The 19,504-nt window shown below is 43.0% G+C and overlaps 1 protein-coding gene across 1 annotated transcript in view; it reads right to left on the minus strand.

Annotated features, from left to right (window-relative positions):
- DPYSL2 (dihydropyrimidinase like 2) overlaps window positions 1-19,504 on the minus strand; it is a 53,420-nt gene that overhangs the window by 22,232 nt on the left and 11,684 nt on the right. Inside the window, exons 2-3 of the mRNA XM_009273036.2 lie at window positions 16,533-16,621; window positions 15,003-15,187 (exon numbers count right to left, since the gene is read on the minus strand). Of these exons, the coding sequence (XP_009271311.1) occupies window positions 15,003-15,187; window positions 16,533-16,621 (274 nt within the window). The remainder of the gene's footprint in view (window positions 1-15,002; window positions 15,188-16,532; window positions 16,622-19,504) is intronic.

Genomic DNA, 19,504 nt, shown 5'->3' on the forward strand with positions numbered 1-19,504 from the left:
ACAGCTCAAAAGCTCACAGTAAAACAAAAACCTTTTTCTTTAAGGTCCCTGTGCTTCGGAGCAGTACAAAGTAGCTGATGAAAGCTCCATCCTCTGCATTCCCACAGCCCTAGGTTCCCAAGATGACCCTTGGGTATGATCCGCCACAGGACCACGGACACAAGGCCTTCTGACCCACCAGAGCATGCAGCAAACCCAGCCGTGAAGATTACCGCGGAGGCTTCCCATGCGAAAAGCAGTGTGCTGTCCTGACCTCACTGAACCACTTCTCTCTAGGGAACCCGACAGCTTACTGCCCCATCTTTCGTTCCTTCATCTCGGAAACCAGGAATGTTCAATTCCTGCAGCCACTGGAGTGGCCTCACGTCTGCAGGACGCACTCAAGACAAACTGTTGCAACACAGACTGTTGTCACCCCTTTATTCTCTAGACCACTACAGCCTTGATCTCTTCATGCTTCCAAGCCCAGATGTTTTCTTCCTGTTGTTGATTATTGCTGTACAAATGATGTCAGCTGCTGAGGTCTGAAAAGGAAGTTGCCAGCTCAATTTAAGCTCAAAGCTTGCTCCAAAAACAGAAACAAAACGAAGAAAAAAAGAGAAAAGGAAAAGATCGTTTAAGTATCACTTCATCAGTACCGAAACCTTCAAAGGAGGAATTAAATAGCTTGTGGTCCTTGTAGTGGCTCCCTGAATCAGAGTGAATTTCAGGCCTAATCCTAATGTTTCTCTTTATTTAACATACACTCTCAGCAAGTTACATGGCAAAGCCAAGGTTAGGATTACAGTGATTTCTCAGCTATGAACAGAAAACATTCTGTAGATTTATCTTTTAACCTTCTGAGATACAGAATCTAAAATGCAACAGCCTATGGCTTAGAAGCAAGCAAGCCCGTTCACATCAGCAAAGTAACTGCTTTTTTAAAAAAAAAAATTGAAAAAAGGATTTTGTATTTTACAAATTATCTAATTTTCCCCTTGGTAAAACACTGACGAGATTCCAAAATTACTGGATAGTCTGTTTATCTTTTTCCCAGACAAACTGAGTGTTCAATTCCCTTTGGAAGGCAGTGGGATTTAAGCACCTGCATACCCACATGCCATGATTGTTCCAGCCACAATCACTAAGAGTCTTAATTTCCTCTCCGATGTGCCTGGTTTTGCTCTCCCGTCATTACATACAGTTTCACATTGCTTACAAGGTGCATCTGCTCTTGCTTCCAAGTATTTCAGCTCCCACCCACCCATCATCCACGGCTGTTCTTCTGCCTGTCTCGCTCATGATCCTTCGCTCCTCCTTGGACAGATTAATCGGCTCAAGATTAAAGGCAATAAGCTGAAGTGAGACAACAACACTAACCACTGTAGCTTATCTGTGTGGCTTTAATATACCGGAGCTGGCATCCAGCCACACTGAAGTGTTATGCATCCAATGAGCTGAAATGGTTGAATGCTGTGGGGGAGAGATAACAACTACCAGTGCACCCGGCACTCAGTGTTAAATGAAAGGGAAAGGCAAAAACTTAGAGGAATTGATTTAAAGGGAACTTTCCAAGTATGGGGAAAATAAAGTAGTATTGTTTTAACATAAAGCATGAAAAAAATCTAAGTAGGATAGGAGAAGTGACAGCATCAGTTTATAAAGCACCATAAAGCACTAGCATTTACAAATCACATCACTGGTCAGTGCAGGTATTAAGGGTTGGCTTTAAACATATTGTCCTTCATTCAGCTGTTACATCTTGTCCCTTACTTTAAAACCATACCGACCCGCTAGCTGCACAGCACACTTAAAATGGTGCCGATCTCAGCTTTAAACAGCGGCTTTATAAAATATTGCATGACATCTTGGCTTCCTTTTACACACTCGGATACACTGTGGCTTTCTGGTCCTTAAGAGCTTTTCTGAAGCGGGGGGATATCTGCAGCTCTCACTCAGGCCCTGAACAAGTGCCCAGTTTGAGAACGGAGGTAGCTATTCTGCATGGGCATGAGGGATCACACACAGAAGACCGGGGAATTTAACCAACAGCCTGCAGGATGCTTTGAGACTGAAGCCAAAAAAATCCCATATAATCTCTCTCTGGCATTTTGAAGCTCTCAAAAAAATGCAGTTTAAGAGCTGTGCCTTTATATTTTTGACCCCTCACTAAGCTCAAGAGAAATTATTGCTTCAGTGGGAGAGCTGAATTCAGCTATTAGCCTTGCCTTGAAAACAAAACTTTACTTTTTGGATGGATGTCTTCATGGGTGGGGATTAATGGGTTTTATAGCTTCCTGGTATTGTGGCATGTTCAATTTTTTTCTTTTTTGCATCCTCCCTCATTTGAGCAGGCCTTGGCTTGCTAACAACCCCTTCCTGGAGTTTCTATTTATAGCCCTTGGTTCCAGCTTTCCCCTGTAAAGGTTTTTTTCAGCTGGTTTAATTACGTGTCATCTAAAGCATGCACGAAATTTTTCTTGGTCTTCAGCTAATGAACACCACTACCAGGAAAGAGAGAAACTATTTGATACAGACAATATAAACGTGAATTAGGGTCAGATGTTACAAAAATTGTGTATGTAATAAAACCATGTATGCAGGGTTCCAGTTGCTATTATAAACTGCAGTTTTACACATTATTTCCTGCTCCTACTAGCATTAAGTGTGCCTATTGTTTAAGAGGAGTTTATAAGGTGAAAATCCTTAACATTTAAGCTTAACTGTTAGCAGGCAGATTTTCCCTACCCAAAACTTTAAATAGCAGCTTGATCACTATAAACACATCTGCCTTTTTAATACTACTTAATCTTCACAGCAACTGCATGTGATGAAATCTGGTGAATTTATTGAGTTGTACATTCTGTCACAAGCCATTTTATTGAGAGGTTGTAATTAAATTCAGCCCTGGTAATTGCACAGCTCCCTGCTTAGACTAGTAACAACTCCAGACTTCTATGGCTGCAGTAGTATTCTCCTGGCACTGGTATGAACTAGGAGTAATGCTATGAAAGTGAGTGGAACAAAATCAATATATGTAAACTGAAAGTCAGGCCCTTGACTGACCCAAGCTTCACAGAAGATTATCCCATAATCACAGACCTTATTTCATCCAGAGACTTCAAACTCTCAGCTAGTTAAATACCATGATCCCTTCTACTATGGGTTATATATCATTATGACTCTTTTATGTGTCAAGAAATTGAGCTACCAAAAGCTGCCTTGTCCAGTAACAAAGTTGTTCAAAAGTCAAGCCTCCCAGCAACAAAACTTCTGCTTGAAGTATCGAAACACAACTGCCAGCTCACCGGCTCTGCATCAATTTAGGCTAGAAAGAGACCTCAGCATTTCTTCTGAGCTCAAAAATCCCAAATCAAGTAACCTAAAAGAGCCTCATATCTCATATGTTCCCATTTCATACCCAGTTCTTCCTCTAAACCACACTCTGGGTCACGTTTTTGATCTAGGACAAGAAATGATAGGTACAAGATCGCTTTTAAGGTTACCATTTCATGTATCTGACATACCTAAGCTGATACACTTGAAGGTAACGAAAAGCCATGTGAAGAATTTTCTTAACATCCTGGATCCAGCAGCCAGATTTCAGCTTTGCGTATTTCTGGGGATTTATTCCCACGTCATTTTATTGTTGTTGGGTTTTTTCTCCCAAGAAAAGATACTGAAATACAGAGATTGCTCTGAAGAGTAACAATGCTCTGCACAGAATAGCATTTACCGTGCTAACACAACTACACAAGGACTGTTCGCTTGTATGTGTCTGCCAAACTAACAGAAGAAAAGGCAGGCTAAATGACATCGCATGTTGTTTTCTGTCAGTTTAGATCCAGTTTACTAGACTCCATGCAGAGAATCAGAAGCTGGACCAGGCTCAGAAGAATTAGATGTATCTGTGCTACACTGATTACATTTTCAGACTGCGATGTTCTGTTATTCCCTCACTGATGTCATACAGATATTTCACTTGTCTTTTTAGCCGATTAGATCCAAAATATGATTAATAAGTTAATGCCAGCTGGACACAAACATAAAGAATAGGGGTCTGTATGTCCAAACAGTAATTAATAACCCTCTTCAACAGCTGGAATGACTACATAATTAGATCAGATCAAAAAAGGCTCCATTTCTTTACAGTACAGGTTTATTGTACATCCAAGCTATGCTTGTATCTCAGGAGGTCACCATGATAGAGGAGGCAGGGAGCCAAGTTCAAAAGAGATATTTAAGTGATTCCAAGATTTATTCTTTCTTTTAGGCATACTCCACACTTGAAGCCCACGAAAAAAAGTACACAGGACTTCAAAGACTTCCATATAAATTGGCCTCTAAACCTTGAGGGAATGGGATTGAGAAAACCTCTGTTTGTAGCCATGGATTTCAAGTCAAGGCAAAACACAACTATAACAACACATCCAAGGGGCAAAAGTTTGATCAGAAACAAAAGGACAAAAGATCAAGTGCCGTAAGCCAGTTCTGTCCCTCTCAGGTCAGTGGAGATATACCCTGCCCATCAGGCTTTTTCCACTAGCCAGGAAGCTGGAACAATTCTGGATTTGCACCATCGTCGCCAAGACCAGATTTTGGCTTCTCAGCTTTATTTCATTGCCCATGGTTGTCTCAGGGTGGTGCTGGAGATGAAGAGGAACACAACAGCAGCACGGGAGTTTTTACAATGGAAATTTGTGATGGTTCTGAGAGGGTTTTATGTTTTCAGGACTAGAAAGATGAATTTTTTCCCCAACAAAATACATTAAATGCAGAGAGTTCTGATTCTACAGAATTACTTTTTTTTTTAAATAGCTTGTGAGGGAAATCAGGGGGGCAGAATATCTGCTTGGTGAACTTGTCCTTTCCCTCTGTGTATTTGTCATATAAACATCTCTTCTCGCTGGACAAGGACCAGACGCTTCTTCTCGTGGCTGTGATGAAGTGACATCATGCTTTGAAGAAAAGGTTTTCATCAATCGCCATCGTACCACTTCCACTTCTGGTAAGACACTAAGAGTCCCCATTCTGTTCTCAGTTAAACCACTGACTTTGATGACTGTCAGACGGAACTATAGGCAAGGAAGCGAAGACTGAAATAGATCCAAATGTCCATAGAGAAAACTGTGGTGGGATCTGATGTGGAGGTGCAGCAGAACCTATTTTCTAACAAACCTAGGAGACAGAGATCAAGCAGCACATTCACACTGCTTGTAGGACAGAGATCAAGCAGCACATTCACACTGCACACATCAATTTTCTGACTACACCTAGCTGTCTGCTAGTTTTCTATCAACTTTGTAAGTCTAATATTGTCTGCAAAAATAGCTATTGAGATTGCTGTAATAATAACCTGTAGGAGGCCCTAACTAGATCATCCTTAGTTTAAATAGGAATTCTGCGACAGTCCCCAGCTGCCGACTTTCCTTCCTCCAGCTCTGAAATAGCCCTGTCTGGCCTCTGAAGCAGCCTGGTATCTTCCCAGGCCCATGAAACCCCTCCTTGTTTCGGGGCACAAAGCACCGTGTTTGAGGTAGAAAAGGATGCACTCCTGGGCATCGCCTGATCTGGCCAACCCAGAGATGGACACTAAGCCTGTGGCTCTTCTAATTCACAACCCCTCCAGCAAACTGGTTAGGAAAACTCATACCTACAAGATGCTGCCTTTTATTTTTTCCATGCACTAAGCTTTTACAGGCAACTCTTACATTCTAGCCCTCAACTTAATTCCCCGTCTTAAACACGAAAGCCAGACTGATCAATAGCCTGAATTGCCCCTGGATCCATGCTGCGGGACAGCTCGGTGTGAATCATTTCCATACAGCTGCCATTTTCCCCCTTTACAGAGTGTTTGCATAGCAAAAGGACTAACTGTTTCACAAAGCAGCAGAAGCAAACTCTGGTCTTGGTACCATGGCCTAATTCTGCTTCATGTAAGAACATCCTGCACATCTACATTTTTCTCCAGCTACTGTTGTGCTACAAAGACTTTACAAAACTTTTTCAATTCACAGTGGATAAAAAGTCTCTGCGCATCAGTCTGAAAAGTACTTTGTACCCCATCAGTAGCTGAACTCTTCTCTTTGGACACTGATACAAATCTGGAGAAATCTTATCTGAAATAAAAGAAAAGTCTATTGGAAAGTATCATTAACTGACACGCATTTCCGGAATGAGATTTTTGAAGGAATACTGGGTTACACTATCTCTTGCTGTGCTATGCTTTGGGAACCTTCCCCCTTCTCCTTTGCACAAAAGCAGTGCTGTGTAATAATACGGGATCGTTCTCAAGGAACTCCTTTACCAGCTCACGTTGCCCGCAGGCTGTGCCAGGGAATTTAATTCATATGTAAAACACCACAGAGTCCCCCAGATTCCAAAAATATACACGCTGCACATATGTAACTGCTTTCAGGAACAAAGCAATCTGGTGAAAATATGCCCTAGAAGCAGTCAGGAAGGGGAACTTCCAAAAGCACGGCCCTTTTTGATGGGCTTTGAAAATCCACCGAGAGATTTCCCAGTTAACGTTTGCATGTTAAAGTCTAACGGTTCCTCCTATTACTTAGAATAGGCTGTCAGGATCCAGGATGCCAAAAGCACTTTTCGCACACAGGGCTCACTCCGTCTCTCCCTCACACAGGGTTTTTCCTTTTATTCATATCCTGACAGTAACCAGAACTGTGCATGGTGAGCTGCAGGGACTGGGCATCTGCATCTGCGCGGCTCCCAGCTGGGAGGGACAGGGACTATCTCATTGCTAGGTGGCATCCAGTGTTTCACACGTCGGGCTCTCAGGCCGCTCTACATAAAAATAATCACTTTGTATTCATAATATGAGGGTCTAGGTGAACTTAACTAATTTGAATTAAAGTTTACAACCCCTCAGCAACAAAGCCACCTCCCATTATGGACAGCTAGCAACTAGCATGGAGAAATTAAATGACATACCCGTTGTCACAGAGGTAGTCCTAACACTAACTGTAGTGTATCGAGGGAAGAAAAGAGTTTTCCCAGAAGCCGTAACTCTTAAGTGCCCATCGCTGCATTCCTTTTAAACGCACATGGCTTCCACGGGAGTTAGGGTTGTGCAAAGATGCAGGCACAGCCCCAAGTTGGTAACAACTGGCAATTTATAAGCATGATTAAAGCATGCTAGACAGGAGGAGCTAATTTGTATTCCTTAAACATTTCTCCTTCTCACCAGAAAGATTAAAAAAAATCCAGTTTCTAAGAAACAGATGGGATCTATGAACTGAAGGCATAGTGGCTGAAGGGAAGATGGAAAAAGACTGCTGACCCAAGACGTCAAATTCTGCTCTACAGACAGCACACGCCCGAATCCACCCTAAGTGAGAAATACTGCAGTTAGTTTTAGCCATCACTTCTTTCAGGCATCACTTGCTTCCTTCCCCTGACACGCAAAGCTAATTCCCAACATGGAAAGTTAAAACAAGGATGTCTGACAAGGATGGTTTCTGCTGAGTCAAGCTCAAGGGAAGCTAAAAGTAGCCAAGGGATTGAACACTGGTAGGAAGGCAAAAATCCGTGCCCAGAAAAACAAGCCAAGAAAAGAGCTGGAGGCAGCATTTCCTACTGTTTCTTTTAAGACCTTGTCTCAACTTGAAGGTGATTAAGACAGGTTATCTAGCAAGATTTAACACACATGCCCTGAAAACCTATCACACACAGCTAATGATGTTACATTAATGGAGGTGGATAATTGTGTTTTATTTTTTTAAGATTGCTTTTCCATCTACAGTGGACAGGCTTTAGCTGGAGGACCCAACTTTTACACCTGCACCCTTCGAAGTACCACATGCATTTTCCATTGATATAAGGGGCTGCGTAAGACGCAACACATTGGTGATATCCGTTAGCTCTTTACTTCTCCTTGCATGAAGGCAAGCCTCATGAGGCATGAGACTTGGGGATAAGAGCATTGGACACGTGAAAGCAAGAAAAGCATTTAAAAGCAGCCCTTCAAACAAAAGAACATGAACTCTTCTCCATGCAGTGGGAAAGCAGCACTACTGATCCCAACCATTATATGGAATAAGAGGTATTAAATGCTATTGCATAAACAGGCAACATTGGTTATTTCTCCTGAGTGAGTGCCAAATCCCTCTTTTTAGATGCATGGAAAAATCTAGGTCAGTCACATCTGCAGGAAGACGGCTGCACTGTCAGTGATGTTGCCATTTCAACATTCATTTGTTCATAACTAAATCAGCGTCTCCAGCACGTGTGGGACAGCCTCCATCCACTCCTTCCTCTGCAGTGACAGGGGTGGAGCGGGTCCAGAGCAGAATGGGGCAAAACAGAAACGGAGCAAAGGCCCCACTCACCTGCTCTTTAAAAAAATCAAGTGTTGCCAAAGAGGCAGAAGGCTGGGAGAGGACTGAGGGCCAGGATCCAGAGCAGCGCTGGGGAAGGCAGAAGATGGGAAAATAGGGAAAAGTCTGCTGATTGACTTACACACAAGCCACGCTGGACTGCAGTGGTTTCACAGGACTCCAGCCCAAAACCAGGCACTGCTGATTTCACCTTTCAGCACTAAGAAGGAAAGATGGCCCAGCTGGTAGGCAGTCATTAGCCTGAATATCTGACAGCCAGGGTTAAAGACACTATCACATCACAGGCCTCCTGCATAACCTCAGGCAAAGCTACACAGCTCCTAAAGCCCTCATTTATTCCTCGCAGGAGCCTATTCTCTCAGCGGCAAAGAGATGACAAACAATAGTTGCAGCCCAAAGGGAAAAAAAAATAAAATGCACACAATAACACACAACGTATGTTGAGGACTGAACAGCTGTTTCCTTCTGTGCTAACTGGCAAGAGACATCAAGGGCTTGGCAGATTCGTTTCATTCACTTCCAACGAGACCCCTTTGGAAACGCCATCAGAACAATAGAGGCGATCCCATCCAGCAGAAAGTCAGCATTGCAGGGATGGCTGGAAGCAGCGCCGGCCCCAGCAAGGCAGGCTGTCGTCCGTACAGTAGCTGCACACACTACTGCAGGCAGAGATGCCTAATGGACTTAAAGGGGTTTAAAAGCTTGAGAAGAGTAGCTCGCAACGGGGGAGTGCCCATCTCTGTTTACGGACCTACTTTCTCATTAATGATTTTAAGCCCACTCTGAATGAAAGGAACAAACACATCAGCAGGAAGCTGGGAGTCAGTGAAGCGAACAAGATTTAGCGTGAATCCGTGCAGAGGCTGAAGAGTGTGGGGGTATAAAAGGCACCGAGGGGAGCTGGGGAGAGGAGAGAAAGGGCCAGAGGGACTCTGCGCTCCTGTATGGTAATGTCATTCTCTTAATAACAGAGTTCAAGGGAAGCCTCTACTATATAAATCACCAATAATCTTTTATACGAGCAAATGGACATTTTCATTACATTTCTAGAGAATTAAACATTTCTTTGCTGCAGAAGAACCACCGCCAGCTGCTAGAAAGTGAAACAAGCCATACACCCCAACGCAGCCCGTCTGAAGAGCTAGTCCCCAGCCGCACAGTTCCTCTTTTATCTCTGCTACTGGGTGCAAAAAGAAACAAAATTCAGGCTGGTGTCTGCGGAACAATGTAGTGCTGTGTACACACAGCCACAGAGACTTGGTGAGACACTGCAGCTCTGTGGTCACTGCCCTTGGACTCAAAACGCTTGGTTTTATACTTCCAGCTCGGCCACAAGTTACTGCACAACCACTGCTGTGCCACCTCCTTCTGTGTCTCTGCTTCTGTCCTCCTCCTTTGCCCACCATTTAGACTCTTGCTCTCTTCCAGGATAGGGCTAACTCCGATAATATAAAGTAGCAGCACCCAGTAGGGTAGAATATGATCTAGTCTTCACTGGTGTGTCTAAATACCACCCCATGCCAAGTTGCCCTTGCCCCAGAACACTGCCTAGTCCTTTTCTAAACCCTACTCTAAGCTCATGTTGCGGTTTAGACTCTGATCTCCTTTGGGGCAGCTCCATTCTCTCAAGTCACGCTCAGTTCAAAAACTGAGAGGTGAGGAAGAATATTAGACCGGGAACATTTCCTTCTAGCAAGGTGGTGATCTTCAGGATGACCTAGGAGACCTGGTGTCAACTCACCACAAATTTGATTGGAGCTAAGCAGCTAACACACTCCTGAAAATTCCTGCCATCCTGCACACCAGCTCTCTCTTTAATAGCAGGGTAAAGCATTAGGAAGCAGACTGTAGCCCATTTGAAGTTCCCCTTCATTTTCTGAACCTCCCAAGACACAAAGGCTCATATCCCTAGCGTACATTCTCCATGTTATTAGGATAACTGCTAGTCAAGTTCAAAAGGCAGCTGGCTTCCAAGTCAGCAAGCCAGAAAGAGCTGTAATTTCTCTCACTGTAATTTCTCTCTATGATTATAACAGTGGTTGACTGAGTCAACACAGGCAATGTCAGCAAGCAATTTCACTCAAGGACAGCAGATAGCCAGGAAGAAGCACAGTCTTTGGGAGGGGGGGGCTGAAATGTGTGTGGGAGCTGGCCTGGATAGACGCAGTTCTCAGTAGGACATTAAACAGGCTAGAGGATCAGACAGCCAATAAATATACACAGCTTAGCTTCATCCTTTCTGAAGGGTTAGGAGCAGTGAAAGGCAATCCTGCCTATACTGAAATCAGGGGGAGTTTTACCATTGATTTTGATGGGGATTTCACCCATCACAGTTAATAAGCAACCAAAACATCGCAAGACTTGGAGAGACCACCCTGTTCTTAGCAGTGACGTCTTCCTTCTCTAATAGCTCCAGGGACTGTTTTATATCCTAGGACATCAACCTATCTCAAGTTGGGACAATAGGAACTCAAAAACGCCATCTTTAGCTCAACAAAACTGTGGCTCCATAGGCTCCACGGATGAGAAAGAGCCTCTTGTAAAGGGCAACTTCAGACGGAGTCCTTTTCCAAAACTCCAGAAGGACTGTTCTCTTTCCATGGAATACAGGGGAGCTTAGGCAAGCTACCCTGAATGAGCTGGAGCCTATCTAATACTCCTCTTTCCTCCAAAGTCTTCTGTGGATCATCCTGGAATCCTCCCTTCAACTTAATGCCCAAACACTGCATTCTGACATTTTAAAAGGGCGATAATCCAAGTTTTTTTACAGAGTAATGTTATCCTAAAATATGCACAGTGCTGTTCACCCTTGACTGACATACCCACGCTAATATTGTTTTAAGGTAGGGACAGAGAAAGGATCATGCAAATTGCCATTTCAGAAAAACAAACAATCATATCACAATACGTCATTTCACCTCTCAGCTCTGCACAGCAAAACCAACTATATTTTTTCATACGTTAGCAAAGTCAGCTGGAGTCTTGCCTTTGGCACTGAAGAGGGTAGAGACAGAAGGATCATAACTGGAATTCCTGTTCAGATGGCCTCCGTGGAACGAGTAGCTAGAAAAAGAACTCAGCCCTAACTCCTGAGTGAAGCAACCTAGGGGAGGGCTCAGGAAAGCAAGGACTGGAGAGCCCTATGGGAACATAGGTGATGTACAGCAGAAAAGGGCTAATTCAGATCATCACCGCCAGCCACTCTCCCTCATTCCAGCTGACCAGTGGACGAGTTGGGAAGCACTGGATTGGAGCCACATCTGCTTCCCACCAGGATAAATCTCCATTGGTTCCACACAGAAAATGGGGCTACTCCATTTGATACCAGTTGAGAGTCGGATTCTCCTATCTCTGATGCTGTAGTAATGAATTTACTTTAAAGGGGAACCAAAGTGAATGAGAACAGAGCTTGGAAACAATAGGTTACATTCTTGAATTCCTGTGCGCTTCCCTTGGATGTGTTTGCCATGAGAATTAAAGGAACAATATTGAATTTGACCTGAGCTGAAAATGAAGTTCACTGAAACCAAACCAGACATACAGGGTGAATTCCTGGCACTGCTGAGGTCAATGACAAAACTCTCTGTTACTTTGCCGAAGCCAGGATTTCACCCACAGTTTTTATAAAACCAACAATCAATAGAAACCTATCCAAGATTCTTGTTTTAATTTCACTGAAAAATGTATACAAAACAAGTATTCCCCTACAATGATTGTAAAGTAAACAGCCTTAAAGTGCCCTCCTGCATGAAAATGTGAAACAAATTGAAGCATGAAGCTGACTAACCTGTTTCCTTGCCCAAAACAAGGGCTATGTATAAAAGTGAAAAACAGATGGAGTAAAGGTATTCGTAAATAAATCATACAAAGTTTGCTTAAAGCACAAATGAAGAAACATGGGTGTTTTTTTCCACAAAGCTCACATCCATGAAGCTAGCTTTTCCAAAAAAAGCCTGAAGAACGGAGGCACACAGCTAGACACATTTCCATGAGAGGAGGATATTCTCTTTTGAAAAGTCCCAGGCACAGTATTTAAAATATACAATGACATAAACATTAGCATGTCATTTTCAGGCTGCAATTTTTTTGTGATATTATGAATCTAGTTCACTAAACGTTGTCCTATTTATCATAAAAGAAACAATGCTGCAATCAACCATGACTCCCACCTGCTTCGGGAAAAACCAAAGGCCACCCACCAAGAGCGTGTTCACAAGGGCAGTTCTGCATGCTTCCTTGTGGAAAAACATTTTTGCAAATGGTATAATTTTGCTAAGAAGAGAACAGCTGAGCTGACACAGAGCAGAGTCTCCAAAGCTTTGAAGTCTAGTTGAATTATTTATCCTGCTTTCCACTGTTCAGCTCCAGTTGCTGATACCCGCCCATCAGAAACGTCTCTCCATCATCCTAAGCAGTCCAATTACTGTCCTTGCCGCTACATTTTAGGAAGATGTTTTTTGTTCAGAGGTGATTGTGTATTTTGGTATCCTAATCCGAGACACTCAGGAAGGCAGTAAGGTCAAGTTTAGCCACCGGCCTCCTCTACATGGTTTGCCCACGGTCATAATCTACATTGTGCTAATTTTTCACAGCTGTAAAATAAGAAGTTATAAAATGGGGGATTCTCCTCCAATTTCCCTAACTCAGAGATGCGTTACAAACACCATTAGTTTGACATTCAGATACTACAGTCATAAAGGCAATATACATCTACACATATACGGAAAGGTGCAAGCATTTCTGAAGTATGAGGCTCTGCACAGGTAAAATTGGGCAACCAAAGTAAAGAGCTACTTTAGAAAAATTTGCCTAAGCAATTTCTGCTTAAAATGTTTTAAAAAGTGCCACTGGGGGAAATAACACTGGTAAAAGCTCAGATGCAGACGACAGAGAATGTTATTTTGATCTAATTCAACTTAACAAGGAAGAACAAAATGGTAATTCAAGTGTGAACCAGGTGTACTAATAACAAGGGAACAACCAATGAAACAAAGTCAATGAACTGAAGCTGAAAAGAAAATACCATTTCAGTGTTATTAATTTAACTTGACAGCCAAAATTTGAAGAAAAACTGGATATTAGCATGCACAATGAGACCATCCACAGCTACACTCTCACTTTACGTTCTCCGTATGTGTGAGGTTATTTTCATACACAAACTTCATACTCTAAAGTGATAACATTATGAAAAATAATTTCCCGGGTTATTTTATGGTTATTTATTTGAAGCATTAGACCAAGTTCATAGGCCAGATACAACCTATTTGCAAGGTCCAGACCCAGAAAAAGATTTGTTTCTGAAACACAGACAGCCTAGCTGTGTTTGGACCACTGGCTCCTACTCCCAACCTCCATGTCAATCAATCCAAGTCCGCCCACCAGGCCAGGGATCAAAGATTGCTCATAACCACCCTCTAAGAGATGAGGATGTTCTAGTCCATAAGGAGCTAGGTTTGAACTGAGGAGAGTTAGGCTGATTCCTGGCTGTGCCTAAGATCTCTTTATATCCCCGGATCGGACAATAGACACTAGTGCTCGCTCTGAACCATGCTCTTATTTCTCTGTACCTTAACTTCCCTCCTGTGAAATGGCAGCACTTCAGAGTACATGAAAGAATGCAAGATGCTCAGATATTGTATCACTTTACACCTTTATCCTTGATTCCCATATGCGGCAACAGACTCCAGGGCGCTGTGTTACAGTTTACACGTGATCAGCTGCACTGCAACAGAGGTTTTTATTTTTTTTCTCTAGCTCAAACAAGGTTAACAACAATGACTCACTTATGGAGTTTTAAGGTCCTGGCTCTGACAAGCCAAACATCTGTAGCCAACACAAGCGAGGACAGATAGCCTGGAAGTCATTCATGAGGCATTTTAGAGCCAGAGTGGAACACCATGAGTGTCTAATCCTGGTGTCAGCAGAACAGTCGGTCAGTCTGTCTTTTTATTCTGAGATATTTTCATTTCCCGATTTCTCTCTTCCTCCAAAAGAGGATATGAGCACAAAAGGAACAAAGCTAACAAAAATCCTGGTGCTAAAGCTGCATACATAAGTGGGCATGTGCAAATCCTTAAATAAGTGGCCCAATTTTCAAAGATACATAGTACACTGGCATCAAGCTTCTAGGTGTGAACCATATGATGGACACCTATCCGTCCTCAGACAACCCCGTATGAAGTACCTCTCCTTCCTCTCTCTGTATGTGCGGCAACCGCTATTCCAGAAAGGCTGAACTCTATAGATGATAGAGTACAAGCCTCTTGGAGTCACAGACATCATGGAGAAAGGGAACCAAAGCACAGGGATATGGAGAATCTGCTGCTGATGATGAAGCCAGAGGTCAAAGTGACACTGGTTTCATTAGGAGCAGACCCAAGAATCTGGCAAAGTCACACAAGCAGCAAGGTAAACCCTGCCAACAGAAAGGATGAGTGAAATGCCTGACAGCTGCAAGATGCGGAAATCCTGGGGTCTTGATTTTCCACCCCTTTTCCCACCCCTACACAAGCTTTTCTCAACAACCTAGACAGATATCAGAAACCCTCCACTGCTGATACCTGGTCCAAAGTATCACACGACTTACACAGCCCACAGTCTCTGTACTTATCTGAGAAAGAAAAAAGTAAAGCTTTCTTGGTAGAGAAAAACCAGCCAGCTTACTGATCATGGTGGTGCCCCCAGCCAGTGCAGCCTTGGTCCCCTGGAAGAAGTCATCAGCAGATGTCATCCCTTGTTCCGGCATCTGGAAGCGGGTGTGAACGTCAATCCCTCCAGGAATCACCATCCTGCCATGGGCTTCAATAGTTTTCACTCCCCCTGGCACAATCAGATTCTCTCCTATTTGCCTGGGTAAACACATTTCAAACAGCAAGTCAGACACAAACATCAGATGAGGCAAACAGCCTGTAAACATACACCCTCGTGCTACTTAACCTGTCTAGTGTTTTCTTTTTCCATATAAAGCAATGTACAGGATCAGCATGCATAGCTGATAATATTTTATGCTTCCCCTTGAAGCAGTTGCATAATTGCGAGCAAAGTGTGCAATTACTTCAGGACCTTGGGGCAATATTAGACTTAACAGGAAGGAAAAGAAGGAGCCACACTGGCAGACAGCTGGAGAAGGGACCATGCAGATAATCAGACAATCGCTGCACCAAACACAGCAAGAGCCTTGCGCGCAGCTTTATTGGGACGGGACCGGGGTTGCCAAGTGGCAGTTCAACACTTGATTCTAGCTATCCAACAGCCATTTAGATGTTAGTACTGTTTTGGGAGCACTGGAAGAATTTTTGCCTCTATATTGTCTACTTTTCATGCATAAATATCATGTAGTCCCTGCACAAATATAAACCCATGCAGATATCGGTTACCAAATTCCTGATGAGACCCCCAAAGCCCTCTCCAGTCTAGTTCTTCACTGATGTATTTTTAAAAATGCAACAGTGGATGACACACTGCGATTAATTAGCTGTCTTTGGCTGGCTCCTTTAACTTTTAACCTTGATTAACAAAGCACATGTGCTGACCGTTTAGCCAGAACAGGAAAATTCCTTGTTTGTAACCTCTGGCTCGTCCATTTTTCCCTAAGAGTAATTTTCCAAAGAAATCTGTAATATATTTAATGTGCCAGAAACACATGTTTCAGGACTGAAAACACAGAGGCATGCTGGAAAGAGGTCTGAACCTCAGTCCTTAAACTACAGGATCATTATTAACTTTAAGGGGGTTTAGATTGATCCTCGTATCATAGAATCATAGAAGACAGCGCTGCAAGAGACCTCAAGAGGTCACCTAAGTCCAGCCTCCTACCCTAAAACAGAATTAACTGTACTAGGATGCTGAACTCCGGATTCAAAATATCTTAAGTCATAACTCAGTAAAATGTTACAACACAGATAACTTCAAACATATGTGTCATCTCAGCGTGGGGCTATTCACATGGCTAAAATTAAGCACATGTAAGTACCTCCTTTGACCCATGCTTTAATAACAGTGGGGTTTTGGCCCATTTGTTTATTTAATTCAACACCTTGTTTTTGAAGTTCCTCCATCAAACACCAGCATATACGTGAAATACTCATTTTTCATTGCAATTTATATAGCTCACTGAGACTAAGGGATTCCTTGCCAATCTGCAGTACATTTCTGTACATTTCCAATCACAACATGGCATCAGGCTTCACTTACTTTATCAACCCATCTTCCATGTAAATGTCTGCATAAAAAGACTGGTCGTCATTAACTATTTTACCACCTTTGATCAAAAGACGATCACTCTGCAACAAAGAAGCATACAACAATACATAATTATTCTGTGAGAAAGCTGACAGTCTGCAGTGTCACTTCAGAGATAAAAGAGTAGAGACGGAAACAACCTCTGCATTATTCAAAAGCGCATGTCAAAACACAAGTCAATTGCTGCACTTTCAACTGGAAAGATAAAATATTTTATTTCATCTGCAAGACCTTTCATCACACTAATGATCCAAAAAAATCAGAACAGGAAAGGAGTTGAGTTCCAGCAGGCTTGTCTACTTGGCAGCTCCACTCATACCTGCAGTCTGCCACCATCACCTACAGCAAAAGCATTAAATAATACTTTGAAGGATGCGTAATAGCCACATCTCTATTTTTTCTGCCTTGGTCGTATGCAAAATTTCCTATATGCACCCACACACTGGAGTCACGGCTAACTGTGAGTCAACTGCTGTCAGGGAAATGGACCAAAAGTCTGTTGCCACGGGTTACACAACACAAACAAACTCATTTTGTCCAACTTAGTGATGTTTCGATGCAGTGGATACTTCTACCGCCTTTCCAGAGCACCACTGCATCATCAGATGGAAAGAAGCACATATTAGCAAACTAAGTCCAAAAGAAGGATTTAAAAAACAGTTAATAGAATTCCCTCCAATTAGAAGACAGTTTGGCAGGAACAGAAAGGTAATTATAACAAGGCAGCTATCAAGCGACGTGCTTTTATCGCAGCCCAGGTTACATCTCACTTTTGTGAGATCTTAGGTCAAAAACAAATTTATCTTTTTTTGCAGTAGTCATAAACAAGAATGAAACACACCCTACAGAGCTCTGGATGGGGAGGAAAGTTAAAAGTGACTGCGATGTTCCTCTGGTTCCTTCATTCCCTACATTACAGATGCATCTATTTAAAGCAAAGCACATAGACGTTATGCAGCGTTCAGTTTAAACTACACCTTGGCTCTTATATCTGCACTTGTACTTACTCAGATTCTCTTTCCTCCTCCCAAAAATGTCTTTGTAAGAGAACAAAGCTATACCAGAACAGCATAGCCAGGCTGGTGAAGCCAAATGCTGAATTCAAGAAGGGGTAGAAAGCAGGACTGTAACTTGGTGGTGCCTTGAACTTATAGCAAATACATATAGGACAGCGACAGTGTTGCTCAGGGCCCTTATTTCGAGCTGGGACTCTGCTGGTCCACCAGAAGAATCAGGCATTTTCCCCAAAGAGCTTATAATAAAACTGAAGAGTTGGAGCACCCGATTCTCAGCTGACACAAGCTGACATGGCTCTTTTAACGCCAAAAGGGCTACACGAATTGCATCAGCTACTGATTTATACCATTATATCCATCTTTTATTAACTGCTAAACGTCTATGAGATGCTAAGCGTCTCTCCTTCCCCCTCCTTTTTTTCCTTCTCCTTCCTCCTACTGCTGCAATGGAGAGTCTCCCTGAATAACACCACCAATTTAAAAAACAAAGAAAGAAAACCCCAAGATTTAAATTTAGGATCTGCTGTGAATGCCAATAAGCCTGAATGAATTAACTTGGGGCGTGAAAAACCCACTTGTCTTTCAATGCCAGCCTCTACAGCAAACTGTCCTACATGTTTACCATTTCCAGAAACACTGCAGTATTTATGCCCACCTCTAGTGCAGACTCCTTGTGCTATTAAAAAGGCCAGCTACTGTTGAAATCTGTTAGTTTGGCCGTTGATGTTACTCACAGCCCAAGTCCTAATGCACTGGGCACCAGTTAGGAAAGAAGAAAAAAAAAGATGTATAATTAGATATAGCGACCAACAAAAATGCAGCCTGGACCATTTTAATGATGCTCTGAATGCTTCTGCTAGTAAACAGGTCTCCTGCTGCGGCTGAACGGTAGGCTCTGAAATCAGCGCGAATCCTTCTGCTCATTTCAAGCACCTTGGAGACAAAAGCACACGCAGTTTGCAACCCTGCAAGGGTCTGCCACTAAATCTGTATATATTTATCCTACTGATGCAGTCAAAACAGGACAGCTAGACATTGATTATCCTTCTTCTTCAAGCATTAGTCTCAGTAGGTCAATTCCGGGTTTATACAACAGCAAATAACACCAGAATCTGATTTTTTCTCTCTCTTATCTTTACAAGAGAATTGCATTGGGTGCACACAACATAAATCAGAGCATTCAGTCATAAGAAAAATGCGTCATACTACTTTTGGCCCGTGACAGCAATCCAGCAGTAACCTTCATCGTTATTTAAACACAGGCATCTTTTTAAACTCTCTACCATTGGACTTTTGGAGGGAAACTATTCCCCCCCCAAAAAACAAAAACAAAAACAAACACAAAAGAGGATGCTCATTTATCACATACCAGTTTTGTGCATCCCCTGCATTTCCTAAACGTCATTTAAAACATAACTGTGCAGCCCAGCGGCTCCCGCACAAATGTCACACTTCAAAGCTCTGTTTCAGAGCTCACTTCTCTGCCTCGGAGGCTGAGGAAGGAGGACTAGGATGGGTGTGTCCGTGGGGCTGGGAGAAGGAGCCGCTGCGCCGCTGCCAATAATGAACAACTCTGTGTCAAAAAAATAAATGGCTGTAACAGTCCGTTAGATGCGAATTATCTGGCCTTACGTAAGGAAAAGTTAGGATCCTTGGAGCTGCAATACCTGCCCTAAATCGGCTCCCACAACAACGACATCAAGGGAAGGGTTTATATAACGGCTCCTGCCCTTTTCCCCCAGGATTGCATCGAGGAGTGGACTCAAACGTGCGCGTTGCCAGAAGCTTCTTGGGGAAGAAAAGGAAATCCTGCTCCATCCCCAGCGCCAGCCCGCCGGGGCAGGGGGCTCCGGCCGACACACACACACACCCCCGCCCCGGAGCCGCCTTTTGCCGGGCTGGGGCAGG

The sequence above is a fragment of the Aptenodytes forsteri genome, unplaced genomic scaffold (genome assembly GCF_000699145.1).
Source record: "Aptenodytes forsteri isolate BGI_AS27 unplaced genomic scaffold, ASM69914v1 Scaffold158, whole genome shotgun sequence".
Taxonomy (NCBI): domain Eukaryota; kingdom Metazoa; phylum Chordata; class Aves; order Sphenisciformes; family Spheniscidae; genus Aptenodytes; species Aptenodytes forsteri.